The sequence below is a fragment of the Gambusia affinis genome, linkage group LG08 (assembly GCF_019740435.1).
Source record: "Gambusia affinis linkage group LG08, SWU_Gaff_1.0, whole genome shotgun sequence".
Taxonomy (NCBI): Eukaryota; Metazoa; Chordata; class Actinopteri; order Cyprinodontiformes; family Poeciliidae; genus Gambusia; species Gambusia affinis.
In genome coordinates, this window is record NC_057875.1 from 13,755,759 (window position 1) to 13,778,143 (window position 22,385).

Consider the following 22,385-nt stretch of genomic DNA (forward strand, 5'->3'; position numbering starts at 1 on the left):
TTCCTATGAATTAAATGTAAAAAGCCAATGGTGAGGGCTGAAAAGTGTCGAACCAGTTGTTTTTGCCAACTCCTACATGATAAGACAGCTCTGTTTTGCACACTGAGAAGTTGGCCGTGTTAACACAGATCATAATGAGAAGCAAATGAAATGCCCTTGCACTGATGTCAGCGTCTATATTACTTCTGGCTAAATCAAAGCTTCTGTAAACAAAAATAATCTGCTTATGACACTGTGACCATTGTAAAACCTCTGAACGCCCACAATCACATTAACAAAAACATATGATAGGAAAACATCCAAGGCTCAGCTGGGTTTTTTCCCCATTTTGCTAATTGTATTCATGTACACATGCAACTCTGTCTGAGCTTCCATATGACCAGAGTCGTACAGTCTCAGAGGCAGTTCATTTCCTTTTCAAGCCCTCTCAAACCAATGTCTTTGATGAAAGGGGCCCGTTCCTAATGAAAACATATTCTGTGAGTGGCAGCTGGCAGACGTGGGATTTTGTTGCTAAGCTTTGAACTCCGAAAAAACAAATAATATCTTGAAATAGGAAGAAGGCAGGAGGGGAAAAAAGCTGGGCTCAGCCACAAAGAGCAGGAAAAGCTTTAGAGGTTTTCTGCCTCCAATTTATTGTGTCTCCCTCGCTCAGTTTTACATTTCTCACAGAAGGTCCTTTAGCACTATTACTGAACAGGAAATGAGAAAAACACTTGGTTGAAGTGTCAATTGCTTTTGCACAAATGTCAAGCTGTCACCCATGTACAACATGTATCATGTTGAGTATTTGATTACATGTATGTGTGTGTGTATACAGAGTGGCGCCATGAAACAAATCTTTCTCCCGCAGCCTTGTGAAAAACATTAAGAATGATGCTGATGCAGGAATTTTACTCCTGCAGTTTGTGTGGTTTGGGGGTAAAATATGATTTTAACTGGCAAACTATGTGTGCATGCTGTGATGTCTGATGGGGGTACAATGAGTCACCTGAACATTGGACAGAAACAAAACTCTGCAGAAGCTGCTACAAACTGTAAAAACAAAAAATTCAGACCTCAAAATAACAACTTTAGCTATGCAGTTCAACTCATTGAACTTTTCATTTTTTTTACAACGTCACAGACACAGGCTTCAATAATTTTAGACTGCAAAAACACACAATCTTACCAAGTACTTTTGGTCAAGTTTCTAGTAAAAATATCTTTATGCAGTTGAAATAAGAAAACTAAATTGCAAATAACTTTTCAGCAAGAAATACAAGCTTGTTTTAAGGTAATAATTCCTTGATATTGATTTAAAAAAAAACGCAATTGGGAGATTACAGTGTATCACAATAGTGAGTACACCCTCACATTCTTGCAGATATTTAAGTATATCTTTTCATGGGACAACACTGACAACACGTAGCTCTATATACAGCCATTAATGTCTAACCCCACTGTATCTATAACTGAAGCGCCAAAGCTATGGGAAAATAATTTGTCCAAAGTTCTTGAAGGGTTTAATGTTTATCTTCCACAAAACAAAAGAACATTTCTTAAATAAAAAATACGATAGCCAAAAACAAAAAAGTCAGTTGGATATTGCAAGTCAGTCCCATAACAAACTCTCAACAATCTGGCTTCTAAAAAATGGCAGCTGTAGATATCATTAAGTTTATTTCCAACCAGCCTCTCAAACATGAATGAGGTGTAACAGATATGAGATGGTTTAAAAAAAAAAAAAACAGTGATGAGGTGCTTGTATCATTTAACAGCAAAACAAGTTTGGAAAATTGGTCCGATGTTTGACTTCTGTCAGGCGAGTAGGCCTGCCGCGATAAACAATAAATCAATTAACCGTACGATAAATGAAAACTATCAACCTCATTTTAATCATCGGCTTTATTGTCTCTTTCGGCCCTTTTCTTTTTGTTGACGACACTGAATGAAAAAAGGCTCAACTCGGGTGCTCTCCACTGACCCTCCCTTCCTCATTTCCTTAGTGTAATGCCCAGTGCACACTACACCATCTTAGAGCTGTCGGCCGATTGTCGGCCCATTTTCAAAACCTGAGAGATCACACATTAGACGACAGAAATCCCAGGTATAACGGTTCGATCGGGTTCAATCGTGCCATGTGGTGTCCAACAATGGGCACAAAATATTGGCTACAAGTCCAGTTAACTAATTTTAAAACCAGTCATCAATCAATGCTTTACTACAATCTACCTACAACGCAGGTAGCTAGTGTCAGTCCTGACTGAATGAAAATCATTATAACCTATTTATGTCACGTTAACAAAGAACAGCTGAAAAGTTACCGGGTTCATCAACTGCGATAGCAATTTAGTTCCAACTCCTCCCCTTGTCATTTCTATACACTGCAGCACACACTACAGGATGATCGGTTACAAAATCGCAAGCGACAATCTTAGAACAACCAACGTTCTAAGAATGTTGTAAGGGGAAAATAGGCACAAAAAATTGTTTACTGTGAACTATTGCATCCTATCTTCTCTATTTAAATCTAATGATTACTGAAGGGCAATATAGTATACAGACTTCATAATCTCCACTCTTTTGGTTGAATGCTCTATTTATTTACACTTTGGCTTTATGTTGTTTAGTTTTAATTCAAGTACATTTTTTTAATGGAGCCTGAAAATATATTTTATTTTTGATTGTTTTGTTTATTTTGTTTATCACTTCCAGTGTTAAGTGATCTTTTGAAAATAAAGTATATCTATCTTCGGCAGGAAGTTGCATACATTATTACGTCATTTCCATTAAATCAGTGTGCAAAGGTCTTCAAACAATATTATAGTTTATCGCAACAATTTTTGAGACAATTAATTACTCAGCAAAATTTGTTATCGTGACAGGCCTACAGACGAGCACTGATAAAAACTTGCCTCACTGTCCTGGGTGATCTGCACCTCTTCACCTTGTGGCACCTGGGCGATGTGCAGCTGTCCCTGAGGAATCTGAGACACAAGAGGAAAGGGACACATGTTTTTATTTAAAATGCATAATTTTGTGACAAAGTGTGGTTCAAAGCCAGTAAATACTGGCTTTTAACCAACTCAATGACTTCGGGATGCAAGTTCAAATAAATGAGAATAATCAGAAGGTGTGACGTGTCAAACAAACAACACCTTAAAAATCAGCGATGTTAAAATAAAAATGTCAAATCTGATTCCGATCAAGATCCCAATAAAGAAATTTTTGCAAGATTGTTACTGGGATATCATTTAAAAAGAACCTGCCTGACATGTAGGCTAAAATATCTCACAATATGCCTACATAAAGAAATTGAAGAAAATATTAGAATAAAATCACTGCAGCATTTGTAAGGCTTTAGGACTCCAGTAAACATAAAGCAGTGGTAAACCTTCCTAGGAGTGGCTGGGCACATCAATTAGTTGTCCAAGAGGTGACAAATAACATCTCAAGCTCTGCAGGGCTTACTTAGCTGAGTTAAGGTCAGATTTTAAGATCCAACAATAAAAAAAGAGAGTGGAAAATAGTGATATGATGGTAGTATGATGGTCTGGGGTTGATTTGATGCTTTATTACCATGACTTGATGTAGGTAACCATGAACTCTGCTCTCTACTAGAAAAGAAGAATCTACAGCCATCAGTTTATAACCTGATGCTTAAACATTAATTATATTCCGTAATGGCACAAAATGCAGCATTGGTCTAGAACAACAGTATGTGGTAGACAGTCATTTCATTTAATCTACAAATTGTTACTGAAGCATGATCTTGTTCAGTCATTTGAAGTTTTAGATGTCTTTGATTGGTTCTTTACTTCTTACAAGAGGAAAACAAATTCCAGAGTTATGCTTTGTGGAAGAACTGCTCACAAGTTTTCTCATAAGGTAATTAATCTCACATCTATTGTTGTAGCTCAATGGATGTTATAAATTGAAAAATTCAGATGATTTCAGGACACTGGGAATTTAGTTTATTTACTTTTTCTTTAACAGCCCACCCATATGTCGCAGTGGGCCTCAGTGTGACCTTTGGCCACGGCATGTATTAATGGTCAATCCATCAGTCCATCCATTAGTCTTTTATTAATTTATAGGTTGGTCAATATTTCCCCACTGTCACTGTAGTGGGTGGTATGAACTATCCCAGTCATGCTCTGTGGGACTCCTAAATGAAACTGAAACCCAGGATGTGGGGGACAAAAAAAGAGGATGGAAAGCCAAATTTTAGAAACTAATATGTAGAGATAAAAAAGGAGGACTTGTAATTAAGAAAATGCTCTCCGAAGGATTTACAGAAAGTGAAAAATGGAACATTTGATACGCACCACCTGAACCTGTCCATCTTCACCAATACGATGGAACTGGACCTGCTGATTGGCCAGTGTGTAATGCAGGGTCTGCTGGGTGGCAGTCTCTATTTGAGCAGCTTCATCTGAGATACCTTCTTCTGCATAAAACAACAAAAAGATGAATCAGTGTGGAACTTCAGAGCACACTGGGTGAGAAAGTTCAGTAACCCAGGACAACTATATCAAATCAAATATGAAGGATTAGTAGCTGGAAGGCATCATAAAATTACAAAATTCCAAAGCTCTCTAGTTGCTGACAATTCAAGATTTAAACATATTCATGGTCTAGTAACAACATTCTCAGGTTAGTGATGCACTGATAAGTAGGTTGGTTTTCACTTGATCAGCAAGTCAGACACTGAATATTTAGATTTTTTTTTCATACCCCTTCTATGAATCAAAACTAAGAACTTTTAAACTTTTCAGTCTATAAACATCCCCCTCAACCTCCTGCATAATCCTTACATTCGAGTTTAACAAAGAAGTCTGACAAAGGTCAGGGACACATTCCTTGGATCATAAATAACAATATTTCTGTTATTCTATAATTTTCTGCTAGATTAAAAATTACTACCTCTATCAAAGGACTTCAACACTGGCCAAATAAAGCCTGCAAGTCATCCCCCCCAAAAATATTTGGGCAATAAAAGCCTATCTAAAGAAAAAAAAGATGATCATTGCTTCTAAGTGAAGGCAGACTACCTTTCTGTAATATGGTCATTTGTCTAATTTTCCACACATGTCACTACATAATACAGACATTTTGAAGATTAACGCTCCCTCTTATTGTTCATTATTACAGATGTGCGGTGAGTTATAAAAAAAAATGTTTTTCAGTACTTTAGCTGATGAGGGATGGGAGCCCAGATGGATGATAAAAAGGCTAAAGAGCTTGTTTCACACAAATGAAAATCCTCTTTTTCAGTTCATTAGGATGGAATTTGAGTCGGAGCTGAATGATTGTTTGGTCCCTGTGTGTGTGCTACACGTTGACGGATGCTCCAACTGAACTAGCATTTGTGTTGGAACACACTAGGGTGTGCAGGGCTTGAAAAGGCAGGGCCTGACAATCCGCCCCTACGGTAGTATGGGCTCACAGGATATTAGGCTTTCCTCTGCAGGCCTGCTTTTCTCTGGTCAAAGGTGAGGGGTGATAACTCACAGAAAGTGGGAAGTACAGAATGCTTTGTGTATGGACTCTAAACAGCTGCAGTGATACACTAGATAGCTACACATGGGTTCCGGTTGCATAAATGCATTTATATAGGAGATAAAATAAGATGTATTTGAATTTACAACTTGTGACGGTGTTGATCGCATTCAGGTTGTGCTGACAGCAGGAGATTAATGGCTTTCAAATTATAATAAACATATTTTGCACCAGTGGAACTAACAAAACAAGCTGTGCATTTTTTCACATAAACAGAAGCTGGATTTAATTTTTCTGCAATTGCACACTTTTCCTTTTCAAAACGTCACACTTTTCTACACTCAAATTTCAAGAGCTGCCAATCTTTTTGTCACTTTATGCATAAAACCAAAAAATTCTAAATATATATTTTAGATATATTTTTACAGGCACCTGAGATCTACATTTTACCTGCCACAGTACCGCGTGGAGTGCGTTTGGAAAAGCTCTTCACTGCCAGGCTCTGGCCCCGCTGCTTGCGTCTCCAGGCGGTACGACACTTTGAATCGATGCTTTGCTTGATCCGGTACCAGTCTGATTCAGAGATGCAAAATTTGTGGAACAAGTGGCCTGAGAAGACATGGAGACATTACATGTTACAAGTGTATATTGGTCATCTCACCAGAGAAGATTTTTTTACTAACAAAGATAAAAAATGTCATGTGTGATAGCTGTCATTTAATTCATGTGGATTTGACATAAAAGAAGAAGAACAACCGATACTTTCTGAAGGAAAAAAAATATCAATACATATTGTAGGCTCGATAAAATTACATAGCCCTAATGTATATGTATATATAAAAAAAACAGCCAGCAGACAACTTTTAAATTAAACGTCTTGTTAAAATAAATGGTTAAATACAGGTTAAACATAATTTAGTTTAAGCATATAATCAACACATTAACATTTAAAAAGTGAATGTAATTACTGTCTGAGTCCAGTTTCCGTCTCCACACCTTTTGGCAAGTTAACACAAGCCTAACTGTGACTTTTCCATCTCCCTGCATGGAGATATGTACAGGTGCATTCACTAGATGACTGGAGCCACATTATAAACTGTTAAGAGGGCGAGGGCCAACTGACAGCTCATTTCTATTTGGGTTAGCAACACAGATACAACCTTTACTACCCGGGGACAGAAAATGAGACAGTGGGGTTATCTGATGGTGCTGGTATGACGCTATACAGCAGTCCTTCTGCACCTGATGGGTCCTGCACAGGCAAGTCAGGCAGGTGCTCTTTCATTCTTATTTTATCTTTTTTTTTCCTCCCCTTCAAGGCATAATGAGTCAACCAAGAGTGAACTAGCCCTGCTCTTGCCTTTACATACTTCTGTGTCAGACTGAATCCACATGTAACTGCACATATAAAATGCAAAGGTGCAAAGGGAGCATCTGACTAAAGAAGAAAAACGTCTTTGTGAGTAACGCAAACGGAAAATGGGGGGGAAAAAAGCAACGATTGTGTAAAGCAAAAAAATAAATAAATTACGCCATTTTTAAAATTACACATTTAAATGTTGCACATGGGTACTCACAAGAAACACAAATGTGTGAAAAAGAAACGTTTAGAGCATATAAACGTTTCTTTTCATATGCTTCAATGCATGTCTTGAAGTTGACCTCTGCACAGCTGGTCAAGTGGCCTGAAGTGGGTGTGAAAGACAGACCTTTATCTATAGCAAATGGTGAGTAAAGAGGCGTAGGAGGAGGGGACATGGAACAATGTCCAACTGAAGTGAACGTGAAAAATAAGCACTGAACATGTTAATGTTTTTCTCAGTAAATATATCTCTAATGAGGCTATAAACATGAAATGTGCATCAGCTGTAAATAAGAACCCAAGCATTCCAGACATCCAAAGAAATAAAAACAGATTAAATTACGGGTAATGAAGTAGAATGACAGAGAGTAAGCACTGAACACATCCAAAATGTATTCAATACTCGGTAGAAAAGCCCTATTTGGTAGCAAAACCTCAAGACGTCTCTCTTATGGAGAAACTAATGGAATACTCAGCTGGTAATGACCCATTCTTCCTCACAAACTGTGAAATGTTTAAAGGCCCCTGGGCTCTCTGATCTTCAGTTGTGTTCATTTATGGCAGTTAACTCAATTATTCTAGCAGATATTCTGAAATCAACTAACATATTCAGATTTTTAGCAGACGGTTGGCACATTTTCCTATTCATCCTTCTTTCAATTATACCTCCAAGCATGGTATGTGGAATAACAAAGAGATCAATTTTGTAGAACTGTGGCAGTCAGTTAGCAATGCTGAATGCCACTTTTCTGTTTATATACCAGAGTATATTCCCCCAGTATTTTGTTCAAATGTTGTGCAGCAAACATTGAATAAGCTTCAACATGATTTTTCTTCATATGTGGGGTCCTACATGGTGAATGTTTAATTGAATCTATTGTGGTCCAGTGCATTACCAGATTTCATTAAAGAAAACCTCCTCATGCTAATTCCAGGTCTTTCTAAAGCTCTTTCCAAGTGCACTTTTGATATTGGAAAAGTTTTGTCATTAATGTTTCGACACATCTGTCAGAAACCATCCCAAGAGCACCGGGTCACGGCTGCGTTGAGGTGAAATGATGTTCTTCCCACTTCATGATTATTGCTCCAACATTTCTCACTGGAACTTTCAGAAGTGTAGAAAGACATCTGCAACCATCAGTATGCCCTTCAACAATAAACATTAAAGGTTTGAAAGGACTCACTGATGCTTCTTGTGTGATCCCTTGGTAATAAGGAGCATTTTTAAAAAGGGCATTAGTAAGGATTCAACCAGCTTTACTAACTTCATATGTCAGACAGCACGATTGTTTTCTAAAAACTTCCCATGCCTTCACACCTACTTTTCTTTATGCGTTCAATACTTACTTAGTGTCATTCTACTTTAATTCACGCAACTTAATTTATTGACCTATTTGTTTGGATTTCTTTGGATGTGGGAATTACTTGGTTAGGTACCAACATATGGTTTGAGTATTATGTCAATAGTCTCATTAAAAATGTATCTACACAGTCTCATTAAAAATATATCTATACGATGTGTTCAATATTTACTTTCTGGCTTTATGCCTCATTATGTCATGAAGGAAGATTTCATTGAACTATTTAAAAGAGGCATCAACTGTTAGAACATGTTACAGCTGATCACACTGCTGTTATGACAGCATTATGAGGCTTATAAATACTAAATTCTATTTCTAAAAGAGTTACTTAAAGATAAATCTGTCAACCACTGAAGCCCAAATTCTTCTCAAAGACCTACTGAATTGAGAGTGACTCCATTAACATCTTTCAACCAGACATGTGCATGTCATTTAGAGTTTGGTATGTACTAAAATGTGGTGCACATTAATGCGTGTATGGTATGATGAATGCATGTTGTTGTAAGCCACCATGGGAATACAGACCGTGGTCTGTTTCAAAGATCCATTCAACTCTACACTGAAACAGAACAGGGACGAAATGTGGGAAGGTCTCAGAGAGTTAATTTATTCCTATGAGGAACCATGATTTCAAACTAGATTTTACAACCTTTACTTCTACTTTACAGAAATAATATAGTAATCGTAAAACAGAAGGTAGTCTGGACCATTTTATATGGTTATATTTTCTGCTTAACCATCAAAGATACAAATCAGAATCACCTGCAAATTCAGTGGGCTTTTATATGAAAATTGCCAGATGGTTTCCTCTATTCAGATTTAATTAAGTATTTTGGACTTCTTTTCACTATATACTCTGAAAAGACGGTGAAGAATTAGATGATACAATGACATGTCAGTAGTAAAACTAAAAATCCTCCTAAGTTACACTTTATGTAACAGGAAAGGCTATTTGGCCTCCATGAAGGAACACTGTTTCAGCTGTCAAAAATTATGCTCTCTTCATCATGCAGCAGTGCCATTTCACAACGAGTGCTACTGTTGGATTGCATAAAGGTTATAAAAGGAGGAGGACTTCCTTCTTATTATTCACCTTATTCTCACCTCAGCATCCAGATGATTGAAATCCGGACACACTTGGGTGAAACCAAACTACAATTGTCTCTAACGAACATAAAAGCTGCTTTGGCACAGACTGCTGTTCTGGAAACCTATGACCACAATCTTAGATGTTCAGATGTTCTGTTTAACCACCACAAATTGCTAAGATTGTGCAGCTCAGATGCACCTTCAAGACATTTTCCAAGAGGCCCTTTTAGGATGTCTAGCACTTCTGGGATCTTGTACATGCAAATTAAGTTATTGTGAGCTATTTCTCAGAGCCTGCTCTACTTTCTGCTTTAGGTAAAGTGAAGTTAAGTGATGTAGTCCCCTGTCAATCATAAACCAGCAACGTTTCATGACTTACATCGGATGCCATAGATCATGAGAGGGTCTAGTTGCTTCTTTCCATGTTTCCCTTGCCCGGAGAGATTTGACATTGCCTGGACCTCCCGGTGGAATAGGTAGTCCAGCAGTGTCAGAGCCATTTTCTCTGCTGTGCGACAGTTTGTGCTGATATAAAGCATGTCAGATGGAGAAATTGGACAGCGAACCCGCATCTCTGAGTTGCTTTCATCTCCCAACCAAGTACCTTCTGGATAATCTTCTAAAAAAGTAAGAGAAGAGAAATAAAACGCAATCAAGAAAAAATGAAAGACAAGTCTTGAAGCACAAGCCTCAATGTTCTGCTGCAGTAAATCCAGATGTGGGATGAAGCACTTAGGAAAACTTGTCTAAATCCCTATATAAATAAATATGAAAGCTTAATTTATATGTTCCACTATAGGCTTTAATTCGCAGGGTGACAAATATTACAAAAGGTACACAGAGTCAATATAAGATTATGTAATACAACAGCACCCCCGTGTGGTTGTATAAAATAACTGATTCAATTCTGGATCTGTGAGTTATGTGGTGTAATAGTTCTGTACTGCTTACCGCTTTAATACTATATAACACAAATGGTACCATGTTAGCAATGCTGACTGCCACAATTCCATCTATATACACCAAAGAGCAGAAATAAAATAAATAGTTTGATTTTGAAACAATTTTCCTTTCTTGAAAAATTAACCAAAAATCATTAATAAACTAAAAATGAGAGTTTTATTTAGCTTTGTTAATGCAAAACGAAGCTGCAATCTCTAAGCCAAAGCCAAGCCACTTAAGGTTAAGCATCAACATGCTAAGACAACAACATAAATATGAAAACCAGTTAGAATAGTCATGTTATCACTTTCAAAACAAAACACTGAAAAAAGATCTACAGAGGTTGCTTTTGGAAAATTTAGTCATTGACCTCAATGCTGTAGTATTTTTTGCTTAAGGGTTCCGCTGCTAAAATGAAATAGATGATGTAAAGATGCAGGCCAACATAAATCACCAAAACCTGAAAGGAGCAACAATAATACTTCTAAATACTTATTATTTAGAAGAAAATTGAAAACCCAAATTTTTATGTTTTATTTTATTGGTTGTGATATTTAACCAATAGAATATTGGTTAAATATTGATTGACGTTTTCTTGAGCTTTTAAAAAGAAACTGAGAAAAATAAAGCTTTACGTTGACTACTTTAGTAGTGTTCAAGTAGCAGCAGGGTTGAGATATCTCTGCAGTCTTTTTTGCAACAGGTTTGTAGCAAATTAGCTATTGCTACAAACCTGTTTAATGTTTTTGCCCCTGTTAAATAAACAAATTTAACTAAAAGTTGAGGTCATTTAAAAAAGCTTTTTTTCAGCACAGTAATATTTTAGAGCTAAATGTTGTTATTCTTTGTTTGAAGACAAAAAGAAAGGGAAAAAAAACACAGAAGTTTGTAATCATACATCTAATTAATTTTTTTTTACTGAGAACAGTAATCATTTGTTTTCTTTGTGTTACTGACTATCCTAATCAAGACTTATTAAAATTTCTGTGCCTAAGCACAAATTAATCCCGCCTTCAACATAATCAATCCATTCATTCAAACCCATTTACTGCCTTAAATGCAGAAAAAATAAAAACATTAAATATAAAGGGGGATGGTAGATTGATGTTAACAAACTAGGTCTTACCTTCTGCATTGAGTGTGATAAGTGTGACATTTTGACCATTTTGTGCACCGCCTGACTGCCCACTGTTAGAAACAGAGTCACTGGCCTCTGAGCCGCTCTCTTGTTCCTCCTGACTCTCTTCAGCACCCGGCACTTTAACCAGAATGGTATTCTGTCGCCTTCTGGCCACTGTGCTGCAAAACCAAAATAAGATATTTGATATGTTGATACATCCCAGTTGTAACAGGCTAAATATACTGGGCAAGAGGATGACTGTTGTTTTAATTTAGGGCTTGTAAAAACTAGGGGTGCACCGATTGCAGTTTTCTTGCAGATCACTGATTACCAATCCTTAAAAAGCCTGACCTACCAACTCAGATTTTGGCCGACACCATTTTTTTTGTCTGAAATGTTGCTAAATATAGCAAGAAAGGGGGGACAATTGTTTACTGCAAACTTGCAGACATGACCTGGTGGGCCGGTCTGTCAATCAAACCTCTCACATAGCAAAGAAATAAAGGGCAGTGGACAAGATTGGGGAGCAAGATCGGCGTCACATGTAGGTATCAACAAGTCACCAATCTCCCAAGACTGAGGAAATTGGCGCCAATTAATCGGGGCACCCCTAGTAAAAAACATTTTTGAAGTGACTTTAATGTTGGAAACAACCAAACTTAACACTTAACACTAAATTCATTGTGAACTCCCTCTAATCCACAGTCCATACTCTACATATTCTCTCAAATATATATAATCTCACTAATATTTGTAGTGGTGTTGTAGCCAGTCTTAGACTTCTGGCATATCCATGGATAGATATGAATCTCCCTTCTTTGCAGAATTGGTAGAGTTTATTATAACACATTGGTTTTCTGGGACAGTATTGGCTTTAAGCAAAGCCATGGAATTTCAACTAGACTTTAAGGGTCTTTCCAGACTTATAAAGTTAATTTCTCCAGTTTTTATGTTTGTTTGGAATAATTGTCCTGTAGGTTGATTCAACTCATTTACTATAGTAGGACCCAATGTAATTTAAAAGAGCCAGCCCAACTAATTTGCAACGCTTTGGACCAAATAATTTACTTGACTAAGATTAATGGCAATTTAGTTGAAACCAACTTTTTTTTTTCCTTTTTTTTTTTCTCCGAAGAGTTTTTGCGGCGCTAATGGCTCGTATTTTTTTGAGACAGTAGGCAGACAGGGTGAGGACATGCGGTAAAGGTCGCCGGGACCGGGAGTCGAACCAGCGAGGACTAACAAACGTGCAGTGTGCTAAACCCCTGCGCCACCACAGCACGCCCGAGAAACCAACTTATGTTACAGTGATACTTTCACACTACTTATTAAGTTGATCCAACTCATGAAAATTAAGTTAGCTCAACAAACATGCTTCATGCTGAAAGAAAGCATTTCCATGATTTAATTACGTTAATTCAAAGACAATTTTTTTTTAAAAGTCAAAGACTTTTTTGACAGTTCTTAAATGCACTGTAGCAGTGCAGTTCTTAAATGCCAATAGTGCCCTGCAGAGAAAAACAAATATTTATTGTTTAATGTGTAACTAAAACCGCTTTGAAGTCTTCTCAGGCGCAAAACAGTTATGTCGTGTGATCTTCCATAATCTTTCATGATCCCCTGATCTCGCTAGACCCTCTTCGGAGGGAAATGAATCTGACTAAATTGAATCACGTTATCTCAACTTGAATACATGTTATTCAAGTTGAGACAAAAAAACGATTGTCTCGCGTGGCGTCTCATGTGTGATATCCCATGATTTCCCATAATCTTGCGTGAACTCGCGTGATATCCCGTGATCTCACTCATTTTCTTCAGCACAAGATCAGTCCGACTATAATGAATCATGTTATCTCAACATGATTAAATTTCATAAATGTGAAGTTGTTGAATTTCTTGTTTATCCAACATGATTGTACCATGTTTTTGTTTGAAACATGAAATTATTTAGTTAAAAGTACATGATATTCTTTTGTTAATGTGATAACCCCCTAAGTTAAATTTTTTCAGTGTAGATAAATATAAACCCAAGCTGCTTACTTGCTGAGCAGATTTTCAAGAGGTGTGTCTTCCTGGTTTAATCCCTTTGTGTGTTCTCTGCTAACAATCACATTTGTTTGGGGGACAACGCTGAAAAAGAAGATTGAAACAGACATGCATATAGCAAATTACAAGATTAAAGCACAAAAATAAAATAAAAAAAAAAGAGAAATAAAAAACACTTGGGCGTTTACCATCGAACTTTGTTCCAAGTTTGAGTGGCACCCTGAGGAGAACCTGCAACCATAGGAACTTGTACGGGGCTCTTTGCACAGGGAGCCATGCTGTCAAGTTTGCGGACAAGGACTTTGCATGTTGCGTCTAAGGACTGTAGCTTTGACTCAATTCCTTCCAAGCGCTGGCTAATTGACTCAGTGAATGAAACCAGAAGATTCTGGGTATAGAAACGGTGAAGAAATTCATACATTTAATCAATCCAACTGGAAAATTTAAAAAAAGTCTAGATGTTATAAGAACCATGACTGATGATTTATTAGTACCTTAATAAAAGATAGTTCTTGATTATTGTTGTTGTCCTGACTGCTGCTTAGTTTCCTCTTTTTCTTCTGTGGCCTTTCTTCACCGTCTTCATTACTGTCCAGCAAATCTGCAATAGATCAAATACAGAGAAATTGCCAAAACATTTCAGCTAGTGCCAAAACCCTAGTTTTATCACATTGAAAAGAGAAAAGAAAGCGCTGAGTAAGTCACCGATCAATAATTGCAGAAGAGATGTGTCTCTACACTGTATCCTTACCACTACGGCCATCCTGGTTAAACTCCTCTACTGTTATTTGTACTATTTCATCCAGCACTTGTCCAGACATTGTTCAGAGCTGAAATAAGACAATGAGAAAATATTTATCATCAGTATGTTGTTGCACAGTTTTAACTTTAAGACAAACGTGTTTTTACATCTAGGCTTTAACCGGACCTCCGTTTCAAAGACTTTCACCCATTTCCAACACCATCTTACATCAGCCATATTCTGACCTTACTCTGACAACCATCCTTGGCAATCTGATCACACCTGAACATCTCTAAAAGCATTACCTTACAAAAGTATTCAAATCTTTTAATCTTTTGATATTTTATTACTTTGTAATCAGAAATTTCAATGTATTTTGGGGGAATTTGTGTAATGGATAAAGTGGAGCATGAAATTGACACTTGAAAAGTTTTAATGAATAAAGGTCTGAAAAGTGTGGCAAGCATTGGGATTCAGTTCTTTACTTTAATACTCCCAAATACAGTCTAATTATCTCCAGAAGTGATAATGTCAGTAAATAGATTTTATGTGAATTTATTCTATAAATAATAGTAATGATTAAAGTCAACAGAGGTTTGATTTAGAACATCAGTGAACAGTGGCATCATGTAAAGAAGCAATCACACATCACACTTTTCATTTTATTTATAAACTTTAACAAACTATGAATTATTTCCCTTCCACGTCAAAATCATGCTCTACTTTGTGCTGATCTATCAAAGAAATTCTATAAAAATGCACTAAAGTTTTTGGCTGTGTCAAGGCAACACTTAAGTGGTATGAGGGGCAATGAAGTTGTAATTAACTTTTTTGAAAGCACTTAAAACATATTGACAATGTTTGGGGCAGCGTGTGGAGTGATTGTGGAGCGGACACCACATGTGTGACTATTGTTGGTCTGTAATAGAGGACTGTTATTTCAAAAACGTTTTTAAAATAAGAATACTATATCAGATATAAACTCTGGAATTAATTTAGATGAATAGTAAAAACTAAAAAGGAATTTGTTTGATTTACTCGTGTAAATGATCCAGGCAAAAAGAGAACATATCATGATACATACATACGACATATCTGTATATGATGTAATTCAAAGCAGTTTTCAGTTGTTTCAGAGAAGCTCTGGCTTCATTCAACACGTGCCTGAATAATTCAACACACATCTTTTGCATTAAACAAAAATCTAAGTCCTAATTTATTTGACTTTTTTACAAAAATCCATAACACAGCTGTGTTGCCGTGTCTGTGCGCAGACATAGTGTGGTTCAACGTACTTGGCAAAGATAGATGGTTACAGCTTGCAGATATTTGGCAATGTTTTATAAGAGAAAAAACCATGAATCAAATGACAAACATTTCTTCAAGATGTTGATAAGGGTTGTGAAACCCAATTCCTGAGTATACCTCTACAGAAAGCAGTTACTATAACTAACAAACTATATATATATAAACAAATTACTTTCAGAACTTGACAAAATGACAGTGGTCATGATGTTGTGGTTGATGAGTGGCTTGATACCTACAAATGGAATGCAGCATATCCAGCAGTTTGCCAAAATATTGGGTCCCTGATAAATTATGTTTCTGGATCCATATCTAACTTGCAGTTAGCTACATTAGTGAGTTCTGAAAACAGCAGAAAGGCCCATGCTGCAGCTTATTCTTTTTTTAAAAAAAATTATATATATATATATATATATATATATATATAGATGGGGGGATTTATTGAATTAAATAATAAAACTTATACCACAGAATGTAAACATTGAGCATAAAAAGTACAAGCATATTATATTGTAAATATGTAAAACTTTACAGAAACCCCCTGCAAAAAAAATCACCACTTTCATTATTTATGCATGAAAAAAAAACTTATGTCTTAATTGTGGAATTATAAAAGGTATTAAGTATATTTTAAAGGTATGATTTTCTTGCTATCATGTTCGAATAACAAAAAATTAACACATATGAGCACATTGAAATTAGTAATCGTGCTGGACTTTGCGTATTATTGTGTTATTTTTGTCAACTGTCCGGACTGGACCTGCCTTGCATTGTATAACCAACAAATTCAGCTCTTGCTATCAGTAAACAGAATCAGGTCTTTTGACAAAGCCTTTATTTAAAATGTGTCTTTTAAAATTGATCTCCGGAGTTAAGATTTGGGGCTAACAGAGTGCGCGGGTACTCTTCAACCAACAGGAGTATGGGCGAAAAATAAACATGTACTACTCGTGTATTGCTAATGTTATAACGATGATAAATTTGCCAATGTTCCAATATATGCATTCCCTATCAAAGCCAAAACTACACCAGTAGCTAGTGGCTAATGTTAGCAGAACCGCCACAATTGTGAGCCGCCTTGCTAACAGCAAAGCTAAGGAGTGAAACCAAAGGCTATTTAGGCTAGCTTAGTAGTTAGGATGCTATGGGGCCTAAAGGCCGCTGGACTGTAACGCAAGAACCAAAGAAAGTTAAAAACAGCAAACAAATGACATTTTAACTCTGCATCTTCGACCCTAGCTTTCACACGGCGACATGCACCGTGTAAGATTGGGTTATATTACCGTGTGAATGACGAATTCTCGTGTTGTTTGTGGAGATTCCGATAACGGCGTCGTTCCTCGCGAGAGATGGAGCCTGTGCCTCTACCTGGCTGCTCCTTCACTCTGCTCAGTAGTCTGCAGGAGTCTGCAGGGGCCGCACTATGCAATCAGAGCCGCTTGATCCAGAGGAAGGTTAGCGACCATCTAATTGTAGCTGTAAAGACTATTTAATGCTGTTTAGAATGTTGATTAATTAATAATGTCATCAAAAATCAACTGCATGCCTTTATTTTATTTATGTTACCACATAAGATGTTTGCTTATGCTTTTCAAAAATCAATCTATAATTCCAGGTAGAATTTTCTTCAAGATGCTAAATAAGAAAATAAAGCCTTAGCCTTTACTAAGCTATGTGGTGGCAGTCGTTCTAAACGAGAATATATATTTAGTGTACTTTTCAGTATTCTGTTTATAGTACACTGTAACAAAATCTTATTTGACTTTCAGAACCAGCAGGAGGTAGTTTTGATTAGGGGTCATTCTCTGCCTTGTCAACATGGCATTGTGTGCTGTGGGCATAATATAACAGGTCTCAGATAAAACTAAATGAAATTGAGAATGGAGCTTTTTAATGACTATCTTCATAATTAAATTTGTTACCTACACCGCAATTAGTTAGCACGCTATGACTTAATTTAGTGGGAATAAAAATCTTTGTTTACTGATTAGAACTTGAAGTAGAAATGAACAAAATGGCAATGCATGAAACAAATGGACGAATTTGCAAATGCACAAATTTTCCATGTGCTGCTAGAACAAGCACTGGGGAAAACGAAATTACAGCTGACGATAAAGGTCGGTGTGTTTGACCCAGAACGTAGGACTTGCAATTTTAAGTTGAATTAGCAATATCAGTTGCATTTACAAGTCTCGGTTTGTTGCATTTTCGCCGATAATGCACGGGAAATAATTACTAATATAGAAGACGTGTATGAACACGTCATCTTTCGAAACAAACAGTCATTATCTTGTCCGTTCCGGGCCAGTGGCGCAATGGATAACGCGTCTGACTACGGATCAGAAGATTCTAGGTTCGACTCCTGGCTGGCTCGAGATTTTTTTTTTTTTTTGTACAATTTTTTTTTTTTCGGTGTTAGGTTTTGTACATTACGTTTGGCAGCTTTCACAGACGAAAGTCGGATTCGTGTGGAGATGTTAAGGTGACGAGGTGGTGAAAGGTAAGACCTAGAAGGTCCTACAATCACCAACCAAACAACTTTTAAACTATTTTAAAAATCAGTTTTATTTATACTCCCCTTTATATATCAATTGAAATCTCAAAGGGTACATTCACTCACTAATGATGGCAAGATACTGGACTGTAGCTACAGCAGCCCTAGGGCAGTCTGACTATCAATAAACAGTAGCATACATGTTTCCATGCTTCCATAAAACTAGCTACCTATGGAATTTATACGCGTAAAATCAAGAATAATTGCCTTCACTTATTGATCTTTGATTTGACTATCACACAGTCTAATTATTGCCCTGCGACAGACTAGCGACCTGTCCAGGGTGTACCCCGCCTTTCACCCAGAACGTAGCTGGAGATGGGCACCAGCAACCCTCCTGACCCCATTAGGGACAAGGGTTAACAGAAGATGGATGGATGGATGGATTCCCAAACTCAAACGGAGTTTGAGTTTGGGTTTGGAAGAAAATGCTCAGGTTAATGGCTGTCCCCACTGACATCATTTGACTATACATTTGTTCCAAAATCTTTATGACCGAGACCTTTGGAACAATGTAGCCTCCAGAAAAATTTGTTATGTTGATGGCTTTCACAACAAGTTTTGCTGGATGATAAATTGCGCCAAACGTTATTGCGATAACCAATTATATTGTTTTAATACCATTTACAATTAATATAATAGCAATAGCATAATAATGCAAGAACACATCTTCAAACTTTAAATTCTAATTAACATTGAACACTGGATATTTAAAATATCTAAAACAAATCAAAAGAAACTACAAAATAAAAGGAATTATTAAGTCTGTGAACAAAATTGTCTTAAAAAAACGGTTTAGGATGTTTTTCTAATGAACTTATAATTAATACACCTTACAAAAATAATTGAAACATATTACGTGTTTTCTTCCTGTTAAATGGGGAGATTTTCCTCTTAACTGTCACCCCCTACTGAGAGAATGATTAAAATTCTCTAAGTTTAAAAAGTTTCTAAGTCATTATCCATTTGATAATGACTATAATCAATTGGAGTGTGATTGAATTAAAATGCCATTTTTTGTAAAGTGATATTTGTTACATATACATTATTATATATTACATTAGCGCAAAAGAAATAAACTGAATTAAATTGTTTCCTCCTGTTTCTATTTCAGGAATTTATCTGAATGTTTTTAATGATAAACTTTGTGGTTATTATTTGTTTTTTTCCACCTTCAATTTCTGCCTAAAGAAAACTGGGCAAAGATCAAACTGCCTCCTTGTTTTCCCATTCCCCCTTGGTCTTCTCACAAATAACAGAGAAAACAAGCTGCAGTTTAAAGACCTGAAAAGTGAAAGGCTGAACACAGTTTCAGCCTTTCACTTTCCTCATCTGGAAACGTTTCTCAGACGTTTCCAGATGAGGTAAAGATTTTCAGCTCCTCTTCATCATCTGCCTGAAGATAAAAACTCACTCAGATGTTTCTGCTCTGCTTTAAAGGTGCAGCGCCTGACTCCACAGAGACCAGAGACGTGTCTCTCTAAGCAATAAGGTTTTATTTCTCTCTCAGCAGAGGGAGGTAACCTTTTCTTAACAGGCAGCATCTTATTCCAGATTTCTGATAATTAAATGCTCTGAGAGTGCCGGCATGGCTCAGATCAGACAGGAGGTTCTGGGAGAGCTGCTTAGGCTTCCGAGGCCAACCCGATCCATTCGGCTGTGGCTGATACAGACGCAACAGCTGAGGCCTCAGAGCACCACTGCCAATCAGCCGCCAGTATTTAGCGTTTCACTGGCTCTTAAATTGTGGCCAAACCAAATCTGGGGAAACATTTACATACTCTCTGCAGGAGAAAACCAGAGTACCAAACCAAGGCAACTCCTCTCTAAAGGCCTCTAGAGGGTTTTGAACCCACAACTTTCCCTAATTAACCACCTGCTCTATCCTCTAGTCTTCCAAACAGTTTCTATTTTCACTAAGACCAAAGAAAGACTCTCAGGTCGCCGTTTTTGGTCTTGTCTGCCCCCACCTCACCCACTATGATCCCAAACCCCTGCCCACTATGAGCCACATCCTGTGATCGGTTAACGAAGCATTAGGGAATCTCTTCTGAAACCATAAATTGTTCATTGTTAAAACTCTGAGCTCGTTAGTGGGCATAATTAATAATCAGAGACTGGATAATTTATTGAAGACATTTCTGTTCCAACCTGCTTCTGAATCCTGAGTGAACAAAATTACAAAATTTGTGTCAAATGTTTGTACAGCAATAATTTGTTAGTGAATCATTTTAAAGATATTAATAAAAGTTTCTAGAGGTCAAAGGTGAACCAGCTCCTCTACATTTACAAATTATCAAGCAAGGGCGACGACAACAAGACGGGTGGACAGTGACAACAGAATGGGAGGGCGATGACAACAGGACGAGTGCAGGTTTCAAGTCAAACCCTGTAACGTCTCAAAATGAAACTACAAATTTTCAAAAACTCACACATGTAAATATCACTTAAATAACAGCAAAATACCTGCAGCATTTCTCGAGGAAGATTGCTAAGAAGGTTCCAAGTCAAAATGGAGAACTGGATAAAGAAGAGTCACCCAGGAAGACTTCCAAGGTTTTCTCCAAAACACCTGCTGAGCCTGGTGGTAGCACTGCTGGGGTCACCCATCAGAGCCCGCTGTGTGTTTGGGTTAAAAAATGTCAAGTTACCAAAAGTCAGATGTGCATCAACAGGCATCTTAATTCAGAAGTAACAGTGTGTGAAACTGAGGAACCACAGTCAATCAGAACACCAGACCAGGTGTAGGTTCTATGAAGAGAAAAATAACTGAGAAAACAAAATGTTTACAGTTAAAATAAATAATGTAGTAGAAACGAAAATTGAGAAAAAGTGATCGATTTGTCGTCCAGTAACCTAAACCTACAGCAGTATGACTAAGGAGAAAGATCAGGATAGCCTAAACTATTCTAAGGATTTTCTTAATCAATGCCATAATAATCATGGTAATACCATAATGCAAGAACACACTGAACACATTCTCAAAGATAAATAAATACTGAATTCTAACAAACATTTAACACTGGAACTGGAAGACATTTTAGTTATCTAAAGTAAACAAGCACAACACATGAAATGAATTACAGTCTCCAAACAAAACTGTCCTTCAAAAATAAAAAGGGTAAGTTGAGACCAAACATCAAACCAAATACCATCCAGGTTTTGGCAGAATGAGAGAAAATATTATTTTAAATGTTTGAGGAAGGTTGGGGGGGCAATGAAAGCCTTTTCCGTCAGTGGTTGGGAAGGGGATGCAGGGCTTTTCTGACTGTCGATGGGGGTCGATGAAGGGTGAAATCAGAGGTGAAAACAAGATGATTCCTGAAGGAAACAGGATGGAGGTCATACCCTTTTGAAAATTTATGCTGGTAAATATTGCTTAAATGCCTGCAACATTCCTTGAGGAAAACTGCTTAGAACGTTTCAAGTCAAAATGGAGAACTGAATCAAGAAGCGGCTACCTTACCTGCTTGCCTGGGAACACTTCCAGGGTTTCCTCCAGAAAAACCTGCTGAGTCCTATTATAGGGTCACTGAGGTCATCCAACACAGAGGATCCTGAAGGACAACAGTATGGGTGCACATTTAAGGTTAAACCCTTTAACAACTCAGAATGAAATTGTCCCTTTTCAAAACCTCATACTTGTAAAATATCACTTAAATAACAGCAAAATACCTGCAATATTTCTTCAGGAAGACTGCTGAGCCTAATGGTAGGTTCATTAAGGTCATCCATCAGCAGGGGAGCGATGAAGGCCTTTTGTGAGTACTTTTGACACCTCTGGAAAGAATAATTCAACACGTTTGTACCAGTGTAGTGAATCTTTGTGATGTTGTAGTTTTTTTCCCCCATGGTTTGTTGAGTTATTGCTGTGGGGTTATTGTATTTAGGCAGATGTTTTTTTTTTTTACCTGTAATTGAGACTTTTTAACATCCACAAACATCATAAAGAAATTAGCTATTCAGTGATATGTACTTATTTATCCCTTGTGAAGTTTTTACAGGCTAATGTTTCTAAAATGAAATTCTAATAAAATACATTTGATTTCGTGGTTGGATAGAGGAAATCTCTAAAAAGGTTTTTTATGGATATGAATACTTCTGGAAGGCACTGGAATTCATTTGTTTTGAAGAGTCGACGTAACTATTATATGATAAAA

General features: G+C 37.0%; 1 protein-coding gene, 1 long non-coding RNA gene and 1 other non-coding gene across 3 annotated transcripts in view; 1 reads left to right on the plus strand and 2 right to left on the minus strand.

The window, feature by feature from the left end:
* Positions 1 to 17,112, minus strand: part of LOC122835714 (BTG3 associated nuclear protein) — a 40,183-nt gene extending 23,071 nt beyond the window's left edge. The window contains exons 1-10 of the mRNA XM_044124990.1: positions 16,955 to 17,112; positions 14,376 to 14,454; positions 14,119 to 14,225; positions 13,813 to 14,012; positions 13,619 to 13,708; positions 11,585 to 11,757; positions 9,896 to 10,135; positions 5,935 to 6,093; positions 4,311 to 4,432; positions 2,898 to 2,969 (exon numbers count right to left, since the gene is read on the minus strand). Of these exons, the coding sequence (XP_043980925.1) occupies positions 2,898 to 2,969; positions 4,311 to 4,432; positions 5,935 to 6,093; positions 9,896 to 10,135; positions 11,585 to 11,757; positions 13,619 to 13,708; positions 13,813 to 14,012; positions 14,119 to 14,225; positions 14,376 to 14,445 (1,233 nt within the window). The 5' untranslated portion in view covers positions 14,446 to 14,454; positions 16,955 to 17,112. The remainder of the gene's footprint in view (positions 1 to 2,897; positions 2,970 to 4,310; positions 4,433 to 5,934; positions 6,094 to 9,895; positions 10,136 to 11,584; positions 11,758 to 13,618; positions 13,709 to 13,812; positions 14,013 to 14,118; positions 14,226 to 14,375; positions 14,455 to 16,954) is intronic.
* An 860-nt stretch (positions 17,113 to 17,972) lies between these two features.
* Positions 17,973 to 18,045, plus strand: trnar-acg. The gene has a single exon. It is a non-coding gene; the product is annotated as a tRNA-Arg (tRNA).
* Positions 18,046 to 19,581: 1,536 nt separating this feature from the next.
* Positions 19,582 to 22,272, minus strand: LOC122835716. Its single transcript, XR_006371347.1, has 3 exons — positions 21,901 to 22,272; positions 21,692 to 21,782; positions 19,582 to 21,546 (listed from the first exon to the last, which is right to left on the minus strand). It is a non-coding gene; the product is annotated as an uncharacterized LOC122835716 (long non-coding RNA).
* Between the last annotated feature and the right edge of the window lie 113 nt (positions 22,273 to 22,385).